Consider the following 13,197-nt stretch of genomic DNA (forward strand, 5'->3'; position numbering starts at 1 on the left):
GCACTCACTTAAACCATATTCAATGTTTAATAATGTATTTATTCATTAATTTTCCTTGTTTGACCTAATATAGCTATATTAATTGAAATAACTAACTGACTTCCACATATACAAGTTGTTATACATCATGTACTGCAGATATTATTTGATTAGTTTTTTTACGTTACACTTAAGAAAATAGATGAGAGAAACATAAACAAAAATCCAAAAAAAAATTGACTGCTTTATTTTCACAAAGCAAACAATTAAAAACATATTATTTTATGAGTTTCTAGTTTCTTATAAAATGTAAAGGATAGTTTCTTAACAATAATAAATAATGAATTAAGTTTCTATTTTTTATGACTGGGAATTATAATAATCAGAACATAGAAGAAGTTATTTTTATATAATCTAGATAAAAAAATAATTTAATTTGAGTAGAATTTGACATCACAATAAAATATGTATATATAAGTAACATGGAACATTCAAATTTGTCTTTTATACAAATAGAAACATACAAAATATAGATATTTTTCTGGTATGAATGTATAAAAACTCCTGTAAATAAATATAAATAATCACTGTGTATAATGCATTTGATTGTGACATAGTATGAGCTAAAAATTGTACAAATTCAAGTAATAAAGTTTCAAAATAAATGTGTATAACAATGCTAACTATTAAAAAAAAAAAAAAAAAAACAATAAACTAATAAAAATTTTAACTTATAAAAATCCTTGTGGCAGTTTAATAACTCCCAAAAAGGTGTTGAATGGTGAGCCCAGATATAATTTATCATCAATCACTTCAACATCACATATTCCAGTTACCTTTCCGTCTGTAGAATGGTAACTTGATAATACTTTGCCATTTTCATTAACTTTTAAAACAGAAAGTCGTTGATTGACTATTGATTTGATGAATGACATTGATTCAAAATGTCCAATCTGAAAAAAAATGTGTACACTTGCTTTTATACTATGTTATTATACATTTAATAGAGATTTTTTTTAAACTATAAGTATATTTTTAAAAGGCCAATTACATTGTATTAAATGCTAACTCCTCTTTTATGCTTATATGTATAATTTGAAACAAATGTTTATTAATGAGGATACTTTATTTTAAACCAACATTTAAATTTTTATATCCAAAAAAACTACTGAATTGAATTAAATGATAAATACTTTATTATATTGTATGTTTAAATTATAAATGATAAAATTTAAAAATATTATGAAGCAAGATTGCAAAATTATGAATTAAACATTTATGTTTAAAAATATCAATACATTTTATTTAAACTCCAAAATATTTATCTAAAATATACAGAAAGTGTAATCATTGATAATGAATACTATAGATATGGTATTTTATACCGCATTGGGCTATCTATAGTATTCATAATCAATGGTGTAATGTATACAAATATGAAATAGCCATACTGAATGTATTATAAAAATTAATTTTTTATAGTTTTATGATCTGATGATCAAAAAAAGATAAAAATATTTTGAAATATTCATTTCATAATTATGTAACAAATAAAATAAACACAATTTTATAAATTACATTATAGATAGGTGTGTACATTAAATATTTACCCAATGCATAGCTTTTTTGCAATATAAATTGGGATATAATGAATTGATTTTTAGCAATGTAAAATCAATTAGTCCTAAAGATTTGGTAATCATCATTCTAATAGTTGGATATTCGCCGATATTATCAACAATTGGAACTCTTGGTATGACTAATGGAATATAAAACGACCCTCTACCATTTCTTTTAATATTATCTGGCATTCCTGGTAAACCATCAATAAATATTTCACTTTTCCCTGTTTTGGGTCCTTTCAAATAATACCTAACAAATAAAACAAATAATTTAATTTTTAAATAATGTTGCTAAATATGGCTCACATACTTTTGTATACGGTATTTTGCAGTTTCAGACACCAATATGAATGATTCATCATCTGATAATTCCACACCATTAGCAAATTGAATATTTTTCATTAACACTGTATTTCTTTTAGTTTTTGGATCATATTTCAATAATCTAAAAAATCAAAATTTAATTTAATGTTTTTATCTGGAAAACAATTACTAAATACTTAGCAAAGTTAATTTTATCAATTTGTATTTTTTTTTCTTTTAATACCAGTTAAATGTATTATTATTTATTTAATGTACATAATATATTATTTTATCAACAAATAGCATTAATTATAATATTATGTTTCTTTGTGTGGGTATAACCCGAAAATTTGATACATCAGGCTATTTTATAGTTAAAAAGCTACCAAGTTATGACTAACATCATTGGAAAATCTGTTATACCATTCTACAATTATACAATACCTATTTATTTTAAGTATATTGTCTTAAAATGTTGCCTAATTTATTTCTCTAATAACTCAAATAAAACCTAATAGGACTTAGTTCAATCAAATTATGCTATGTTTGTTGATAAAATACAAAAACAAATAATTATTAACCTTCCAGTTCCATCAACTAATAATGTATAAACTCCATTGTGTAATTTATAGTTTGTATCAGAGTCTGTCCAGTACATTGTACCATCAGAAGTTATTACAACTGAATTTGGTAATTTAGGACGTACACCATCAATAACATCATCCAATGAAACTAATTGCTCTTTTTTGCCTATTATATAAAAATAAAAACAAATATTGTGTAAAAATTATTCTATCAGTAATTTATTTTAAAACATACCATACTGATCTGGGTTTAAATTCACTTTGAAAATACCATAATATGCATCAGCTACATATAAAAATCCTGTTTTATCCATACTTAAGCCAAGTGGACGTCCACAAATATGTTCATCGTATAATCCATCTAATACAAATCAATCAATTTAAAAACAATAAAATTAAATAGGCATTTATAGAAATGATATTTATTTAATAAACATTGGTTTGGTACACAAATTATCTGCAATATTTAAATATGGTTTTTGGCACATCAATTTAATTAAAACTGTACAAATTATATTTTCAATGAGTAATATTATTATAATATTATCAAGTATTTATAAAATAAATTTACTTACCACAGACTTTCCCAAATTTCACAACAGGAACTATTTCATTATCAACAATTTTAACAACATGGCCATAATGCAATGTTGTATATAAAGTATTATTATAATACAACAGACCTTCGGGTCCTACAATTTGATCTTCAAAAAGTTTTGATATGCCTGATAACTTTTCATTTATTGCTAACGGTCCTATCAAAGGTTTTTGTGGTGTGACACTGTTAACAATTTCAGTAATAATAATAACAATAAATTAGTATTATATTGATGAATTAAGGATTAAGGAATAAGGGCCCAATTTACTGACAATACATTATTATTGACCGTGTATTTGTGATATTGAAGGTGTGTTCAATAAGTATATTGAAATATACTGGTAATGGATTATTGACACAATAAAATGTATTATGTATGGTGGAGTTTACAACTCACCTGTATTCGGTGAAAGTGACATTGTCTTTTAAAGGCAGCATGGTGAAGAAACCAACAAGAGCCGAGGTATAAATACCCAATTTCAACAACAAGCCTGAGATTGTCTGTAAATGAAAATTGAACATAATATTTGAAATTAAATAAAACAATTATTATTATTATAGGTACACAGAATAAACAAATTATGACGGATAACAGTGGTACAGCTCATGGGTATGTTTTGCAATATTGATCAGTCAAAGATTGTTAGGTCCTGTAACTTATAAGATAGGTTAACTATGAATTTACCATTTTTCGGCTGTTGCGTCCTTGATACAATGTAGTTGTTGAGTTATTTGTAAGAACGTGTTGTCGAATTAATTGTAGTAATAGCGATAGTAGAAGTAGAAATAGTGGTAGCTAGTCATTAATAAATTATGAAATAAAAAAAACCTGATGTTGACGTTATATAAGTTGTCAAAGTCGAACACAGGTCACACACGATAAATAATAATATTATGCATGACTATAATATTATTATTATTACGAATTTTAGATTAGGTATTAGCATTGATTATACTTGAATAAACGTTATATTAACTTCAAACACCGGCTACGAGGTACTATGGACTTTTGCAGTTTGGACTAGGTAGGCATCTCCTACCTACCTATCAATAATAATACGTTAATAATTACAAAACCGTAAAGATATAAATAACGACCATTTTAACTTTCACTTCCTGGTTCCCACTGTTCCTAATTGACTGCCTACTTGAGGCAATAGGAAAATAGGCCTACATAGGCGTAGTCTTACTTAACGTATTCGGCCGAACTATAGTAAGTATAATAATAACATTATGGTATGTAGTAAGTACTGCGGTAAGCACTACTACATTGGTACTGCGGGAGCATACCTAATTAATAATTATTAGTACCTAATATACATATTATTACATATAAATTATAGTAAGTAACAACTGAAGCTGATAAAAAAAAACCTTGATAACAACCAAAACGATTTTTAAACAAATCTCTGTTTCTAATTTGACTGATAACTGATAAGTGATAAGTTACATAAGTTGAAGTAGCGTTACTGGACGGGGCCCGTGGCCCGTGGCCCGTCACTCAAGCAGTCAACCTTAGTACATTTTTATATAATATTATATTAGGTACTAAATTACTTTAGCGACTTGCACAAAAAATTAGACAGGCCTGGGTACGTGAGCACATATTTTGGTCTGATATTCGGCCGTTCGGGCTATGTTATACACAGGTCAAGCATATAAAAAAAATGATATAAGAGCCAAAGGCAAAAAAAAACAATTTATCAATTATATTTTATTATAATTTATAGGTGTACCTAATAGTAGGATTACTCCGACCTAACCAACTTATAAATCTACATTGCATAATAATTATGTAACTACCTATGTGATAATAAATAATATACCTAATTAATAATATAGGATAAATCAATTAAACGATTTTGTATTTACTTACCTAACAGTAATTCATTTTTTAACTGTCTACCTAGGTACATGTTACAAATACATATTATAATAGGTATAAAAATATAACCTATATGGCTATCTAATCAGGGCTTGAAGCTGGTTTCGAAATTGATTTTGAATACCGGTGAACATCGTTAAAAACCCGAAATCGAAATCAAAATTGAAATTGAAACCTCAAAAATACAATACCGGTAATCAATATCGAAATCAAAATCGAAAAAATTGAAAACCGGTATTCAAAATTGAAATTAAAATCGAAAAAAATTAAAACCGGTAAACAATATCGAAATAAAAATCAAAATTTTTTTCCGTTTTAAGCCCTGTTATTTTTTTAAGTCCCTGCGTTCGTCGTTGAGGAGGCGTTTCGCTTTAACGTAGTACACTAGTACAGTAGTGCCTACGCCTATGACCTAGGTTAGGATAATAGAAATGTAGAACTTAGGAAGTTGCTGTTTTTATTACAAATTATGAAATACAAAATAATTGTGTAAGGTTTATATTAAATATGAGCAGGTGAGCTGATAACAACTAGTCAATAACTTATGCATCTCATTTTACACCTTGTGACAGAACAAATTAGAGGACCATTTCCAAAAATATATAAACTAGTTTCAAACACAAAAAACAATATTTTGTTAATCGTGGAGTTGTATTAATTTGTTTAGAAATAATGATTTTCATATAAGGTATGACATAAAATTAATAGTTATTGGAAAGCTCAAGGCTAAATCAAATAATAATATCTTACATAGGTTATAGGTACCTACATAATATTATAGGGTATAATATGTCAACTGCTGTGTTATTTATTACATATAATATTGTTCGAAAATAGTATGTAAATAAATGTACTTAAGATATAATTGTCAATTAAAAATATCTGATGTGTTGGGGAAGTTTTGAGTGTGGGCAGTGGTGTACTCAGGATTTTTCAATGGGGGGAGGGGGGGGGCTTGAAAATTAGTTACAATTTTATTTTTGTTTTGTCCAGTCTAATAATTTCAGACGTTTATTCGAGGTATTAAAATGTTTGTAACTTTTCAACTTTTCTGGTAGAAAAAATGCTCTGATCATAAGCTTCGATGCCCAATGTATGTTTTTGGAAGCAAATTGGATCTAATTGGTACTTTTAGCAGGTCAAAATTGAAAATGCTCAGTGATTTTTAAAATAATTGGAGAAAAAAAAAATGAAAATTTATTAAAATTGTTTGGTAACCAGCTTGGTTATACCATACTCACTTGGATTGTATTTGATTAGTTAAAATTTTTTTTTATAAATGTCAATAAAAAAATATTTATCCGGTCAAAAAACTTGTTATACGTAAGTTTTTATTATAGGTAAAATACTAATGATACATAGGCATCATGGTTATTTTTTATAAGCATTTAAAGTTCAAATTTCGTCAAAACCACAATTAATTTGTATGACTTTAAGACAATAAGTCTTTCATACAAATAGTTCATACTTTTACCGAAAAATTATAGATAATTTTAGGAAAATTGGTATGCAAAAACGATGTTTTTTCAAAAATGAATTCATTATGGTTAGATGTATATGAAATTTACGTCTTGCTTACTTATTACTATAGTTGACAATTGAAACTTGATAAATATTTTTTTTTAAGGTAATATTATATGGGCAACGGGGAGAGGGGGCTTCATCCTGTTAACCCCCCCCCCCCCCCCCTCCCCTGTGGACGCCACTGTGTGTGGACATTATTATTAATACATTACACTGTGCATACGAGTATAGATAATACATTAATTCAACATAGGTTATACTTATTGTTGAAAATTATTGTTCGTCGTTAATCCACACTAGTTCCATGAAAACTGTTATATTTTATAACTTTGTTTTCAAATTGTAGTGTAAGTAAAACTGTTATAATTACCTAACATTGTTTTTATTTGTTTCATAAGTATCAGGGATCTATAGAACATTTTCGAAAACCCCCTGACAAAATTACTAGGAATAATATAATGACGTTTTACACGTTATAACACTATAAACACAGCATTCTAATCAACATCTAAAATCCAAAAATAAATTTTGAATAAATTCGACGAATAATAATTTCTACTAGGTAACAGTGCTGCTGTAATGCCATATTAATATTATAATAATATTGTGAATTTGTGCTTGGTGCAGTGTATAAATTATTTTCATAAAATGAAGTAAAATAAAAAGTCAAGTGATTATTGATACCTAAGTCCTAAGAAGTAGTTATCTTTTATTCTTATATAGTAACTTTTATTAGAGAAAAAACGTATTTTCATCGATTTAACTAAATTTCTCATTATTGACTTGTAGTCGTTACTTATTATAGTTATTACTATAATCTATAACCAATGATTAATATTTACTATTTAGTCAAAGTAATAGATTATGAACCTTTATTGTTCACCCAATTTTAGTCAATAGTAATAAAAAGTTTGAAATCGTTTTTTAATGGCATAAAAAATCGAAATTAATATCAATAATTGAATAACTTTTCCTTTTTTTTTTATTGAACAAAAATTTATATTTACAATCTGTATTTACATGTTATCCATTAAGTAAATTTGACGTGGTTTGATTGACGGAAGGGGAAAGTCACCCAATGGTGACACCCCGTGGAAAATTGAATAACTTACAAATTCAAAACCGATATTCAAAATCAAAAAAAAAAACAAAAATTGGTTTTAAAAATTGAAACCAAAATCGAAAAAATTAAAAACCGTTAATCAATATCAAAATCAAAACAGAAAAAATTTAAAACCGGTATTCAAAATTGAAATTAAAACCGGGTATTAATATCGAAATCAAAATCGAAAAATTAAAAACCGGTACCAATATCAAAATTGAAATCGAAATTAATTTTTTCGGTTACAAGCTCTGGGCTATATACCTAGGTACTTATAATATTTTTGGTTACAAATCGTAATTATTGTAACAAAAAAATGGTTCAAATTTCAAATGCCTAACTTGTGTTATTTTCTACTAACTAGGTAGGTAGGTAGATAGGTAGGTACTAAGCCAAAAAAAGTTTTAACAATATTATACAAGTAGAATATTTCAAAATGCCAAAATGTAGGAACCTATAGATAGATCATTTTTATAAAACAATCGCTTCCGTTCCCATCATTAGGTACCTCAAAAACATTAGGTACCTAGGTATATAAATATAATATAATATTATATACTTATACCTATAGACGAGTAACACAGTAAATATAGTAATGTCGTTAAACATCATGATTTACTTTCTAACAGTATATTTTGAAAAAAAAAACATTAACATTATAAAGGCAGTTAAAACGAAAACGAAAAATTTAAGATTATCAATTATCATTAAATGTAAGTTAGGTAACTTTAATCAAAAAATTATTAAATTTAGTTTCGTTTACTGTACTTACCTATATATAATATGTGTACCTACTGTAGGTACCTATGCATCCAATATATAAATATATGCACCGACTATGTACCACCAATCTTCATAATTTTACCTACTATATATAGAGATTAACTTAGGTAGGTGCCTAAGATCTATAGAGTCCAAAGTAATTTTTTCTGGTGCTATGTTGGGTACGCGTGCCATAGATTTGTCATCCCTACTATAGCTAACTATATAGTCAGTTAGCCCCCGCTCACATTGATGTTCATAATGTTAGCCCCCCCCCACTTGAAATTGTAATGGATTCCCGCCAATAGCATGTAGTATGACGGCATGGCAGATGTACGTTGCAACGTTTGATCTGTTAATTTATCTATTTGATGATAATAATAATAGTTATACAAATAATAATAAAATATTCAAGATTGCTGGATAAAATGCCAATCGTGAAGTTAAAATTTATAATAATAATAATATAATATCTATATGGCTATATATAAATAATTTGACTATTAATCGAAAGCTTGGTATATTCTGTTTTACCGGATGCCTTTTTTGTTTTAACGCATGTATGTTGCATATTATAAACATGCTGAAAACGATTGTGAAGTCAGATTTTTTCGGTCAGACTTAGTTTTAAAGTTATAGTTATTTGAAGTCCGAGGCCCACCCAAGGTGGTTTTACATAACAAGTCGAGAGATGTTTTCGATTTTAATTATTCGAACGAGTGCAGTGATTAGTGAAACTATCACGACTATAGTGACCACGCCGGGTGTTCATGAAAATACTATACATTTCTATTATAGGTATCTATAAACTAAATCCAACTACCAAATTTTGACTTCATCATCGTTAACTATATATACGGTTTAAAACAAAAATAATTGCAAAAAAAGGGTGTCCGATACTACCGAAAAGTTCTGGAAGCTTATATTTTTTAAATTTCTTTAATGAATTTTAATTTTATGGGTTCATGTTGAATTTAATTTATTTTAATAATTGATTATGTGATAATCACTGTCGATAAAGCTGGGCTCGGTTCACGACTCGTGGCCCGTGGCTTGAGTAAGTTTGGTATCATAATTCATAATAATTAGTGTAATAATAGGTACCTACGTAAAAATAATAATCTAAAAAATTTCGGGAACGTTGCATAAAATATTCTTTGGTTAATTGAGTTTTACAGTCAACTATACCGTAATACCATTGGTTATATAATACACTATTGACGTGTTGATTTATGTTCTTTTATGTTCAAGTTACAACAGTCTACAGAATATGAGTATTTAGTTTATAAATTATATTTTGAAGACAGTCCGTAGACTGTCTTGACTCGTGGTCTGTGGTTCGTTGTATTATATAATATTATATTGTAATCAATGGTTATACCATTGATATCATTCAATATATTTATTAATATTGGTCACAAATGCAACAGCGACATCTCGTGAAAATAAATTCAACTATAATTCTAGTCAACGAATATTCCTATGGCATTGTTTATCTGTGTATTATATTATAATCAATGGTAATACCAAGGTGGATTGATCCATCCACCCACCTTGGGTAATACTAACTTAATTTCTTAGTTTCTTCTCTTCATTCTCGTCCCTAAATAATAGTATAGTATTGTACTATTTTTCTATTGTACAATGCAAGGTCCCTTAGAACTTAGAAGTTGGTCTCAGGGCCGGATCTAGGGGGGGGAAGTCAGGGATTTATCCCCGGGCGTATAATTTTCGTGGGCGTATTTTTAAGGTTTGAAATTTGTAAATTAAAATTTTAAAATTGACTTTAAAACAAAAGTCAAAACTTGGTTCAAATAATATTTTACAGAAAATGTGTAATATTGGATATGCGAATAAAATAAAATAATTTTTTTTTTAATCGAGATAAATTATATCTAATAACATTGATTTAAAAATTAAAAAGGACAATTATGAAATAGGTATACGCAGTGTCGTGGAAATACCCGTCCGCATCTGTCAGTGCGCGAGAGTGACACGCCTTAGTCTATCATAGATTCATAGATTACACTTAGTTAAACTCTCCGATTAGTGACATATTAAAGTATGGTATAAATTACATCGTTTTCTTGCATATAATATATTATGTAGATACTAGATACAGCCCCCCCCCCCCCCAATTAGTCGTGTTATTGCATAAACCTTAAATAATAAAAGGCAAAGTAAAAACCATGATATTTTAGGAAACTTTTAGTGAAATATTTTTCCTATTCTTATTATTAATTATCAGGGTTGGGATTTTATAGCACTTAAAATTGCATAAATATGCGCTAAAATATGCAAAAAAAAAAGAAATTTATTAATTAATAATTTTAAAATGTATAGAAATACATATTGAATAATAAACATTACTTTGATATGTAATTTATCTTTTATTAAAAATCTTTTAAATCTAACATTTTTTTAATATAAAAAAAATATATATTTTAAAAACATTATTTTTGAAATGTTTTAATATTTATTAAACGTGTAAAAAACATTTCATTGTTACTTGGGCCGATTTCAAAAATATTATTCACTCGAATTGCTTCCTAAGAGGGTCACTACCTACTCTTGTACTGTAATCGCCTGCGATAGCTATAATTAATCGATTTATAAAAAAATATATCAAACATAATTTAGATGAAAAATCATTCTGTTATACAGTCAAAAACTTAAGTTTGTATAAAATAAATGTTGTTTTTTATTCGTGTCAGGCGCATAGTATAACAGTAATAATAATAATGATATAAGTTGTATAGTGTAAAATAATATAAACAGTATAAAATAAAATAAACAAAAAAAAAAATAAATAAAATTAACAAATAAATGTTGTAATAAATAGACAAACACAGCAGTAATAATTGATAATATTAAAAATAATTTTGCTAGTCGTTCAGAGATCTGTTCTAAAGCTTTTCGTTTCAATTTGTTGCTGAGTATCTGTCTGTTAATTTTTTGCTCTGAATCTTTCGCACAATCGTGATTAAGTTTACTATTTTCGAACTGGATTTTATTGCGTTGATCGGTTTTCAAATAGACTGTACATATTTTTTTCGTACATGTCCACCGTTTAATGTCAATAGCTAATTATTTTTTGTATCCAAACTTAAAACCATCACATATTATAATGGTTAGGTTAGGTATATTAGGCACATATTATAATGATTAATGGTTTTACCCTTTTCGCTGATCTCGCTTATCACGTTCATTTTTATAAAAATGTATGTATACTATATAATAACGTGTTATTTATCGTGGTTGCGAAAACGAAACTGATTGTGTTGAACTGGTGATGATAGACTAATCACTAATCGCGGATAAGATTATTGCATTCGAAAAATTAATCTGTCTGGTAAATTATACTGTCTTAAACATTTTATTTTTGACCATTACGGAATAATATAATAATCGATAGTACACGTACAACTATCGATATATTAATTAATATTCCAGGTGTGTCATGTGAGGCAATTCGAGTAGACCATTTGGGTATACTCGAATATTGCCTCCGAAAACGCCGGGAGGCAATTCAAGTAAAAAAAGGTCACCTACCTAAGTTTAGGAGGCAATTCGAGTGTCACATATACATTTTATCGATAAGTTATAATCCATGATAAAGTAAATTTCATGTTATAATCATTATATTACAATTTACAGTACATCACATTTTTGTTTCATTGTATTTTTTCCGTATTTAGGTACATAATATTAAGTTTAGATTGTAACAAATATTAAAAATGAAAAATGTATAATATTGTTATGTTGCAAATTAATATTGTTCTTTTACATGAAGCTTTTTATATTAAAAGTAAGCAATGGATACCTAATTTAGATTTGTTAATAAATAATTTATACATGTTATTATTATCAATATTATTTTTATTCTAAGCCTGAAACTTGGAAATATTTTCCACATATTTTAGCTTTAAATACACCATTAAGAAGTGCTTCTAAACTATTACTTGATTAGTTTAAAATCGTTTAAATTATTTGTGGTAAATAAATTATTGGTCCAGTATATTGCAAAAGGTTTTGTAAGTGTTGGTCCTCATAATACTGTGTGAGTGCGCTTGATTTTCCGTAAAAAAAATACTAATTCTGGTAATCTCCCTGAGATTGGCGTATTTTTTTTTAATTTTCCCCGGGTGTTAAAAAGCTAAGATCCGGCCCTGGTTGGTCTTACAACTAGTGGAGTGCTTCACCCAATTCAATAAGTTCTATCATGGACCTTTTAGATTGGGTACTATTGTATACTAATCGTATTATTGATAGGTACTAGGTAGGTAGGTAGTATGTATAGAATAACACATTTCTTGGTTCATTTGAACGTTCACGTTTATTAGGTAGGTATAACTCGTCTAGTAAGTATACTTGTATATAGTCTATGCGTTTAATGACGGTTATAAAAACGAAAATACACACATACACACACAGTATAAAAATATTTACTGATACCTAATATCATGTTCAAATGTTCATAGGCACCTACATAATATATTGGCGGCTAAAATTATTATTCATGAATAATCAAATTGATTAGCATATTCGTATAATGTATGTAGGTAACACAGTAAAGTTATTTACAATGTATATTGTATGGGAGAGTTACACACAATTAGACGTTACATGGCTAAATATATATTGGTATGATCGCATTGAGACGCATTTTCGTTATGGGTTGCGCACGTACAATTATTGCATGTTTTAGCATGGTAAGGAATCTCAGCTGGCAGTGATTTTTGGATTTATTTAGCCAAGAAATTAATAATTTGTATGGTTTTGTTAGCAAATAAATCGAAGTGACAACATTCAGCCTATAGGACATTTTATAAATGTTT

The 13,197-nt window shown here is 27.5% G+C and overlaps 1 protein-coding gene across 1 annotated transcript; it reads right to left on the reverse strand.

Moving 5' to 3' along the window:
* Window positions 1-203: 203 nt before the first annotated feature.
* LOC132936691 (adipocyte plasma membrane-associated protein Hemomucin-like) lies at window positions 204-4,424 on the reverse strand. Its single transcript, XM_061003456.1, has 8 exons — window positions 3,772-4,424; window positions 3,484-3,587; window positions 3,064-3,269; window positions 2,724-2,849; window positions 2,486-2,654; window positions 1,912-2,046; window positions 1,590-1,851; window positions 204-932 (listed from the first exon to the last, which is right to left on the reverse strand). The coding sequence occupies exons 1-8, from the start codon at window positions 3,772-3,774 to the stop codon at window positions 711-713; spliced, it is 1,227 nt and encodes a 408-aa protein (XP_060859439.1). The 5' UTR covers window positions 3,775-4,424; the 3' UTR covers window positions 204-710.
* Between the last annotated feature and the right edge of the window lie 8,773 nt (window positions 4,425-13,197).

Source organism: Metopolophium dirhodum, chromosome 1, assembly GCF_019925205.1.
Source record: "Metopolophium dirhodum isolate CAU chromosome 1, ASM1992520v1, whole genome shotgun sequence".
NCBI classification, from domain to species: Eukaryota; Metazoa; Arthropoda; class Insecta; order Hemiptera; family Aphididae; genus Metopolophium; species Metopolophium dirhodum.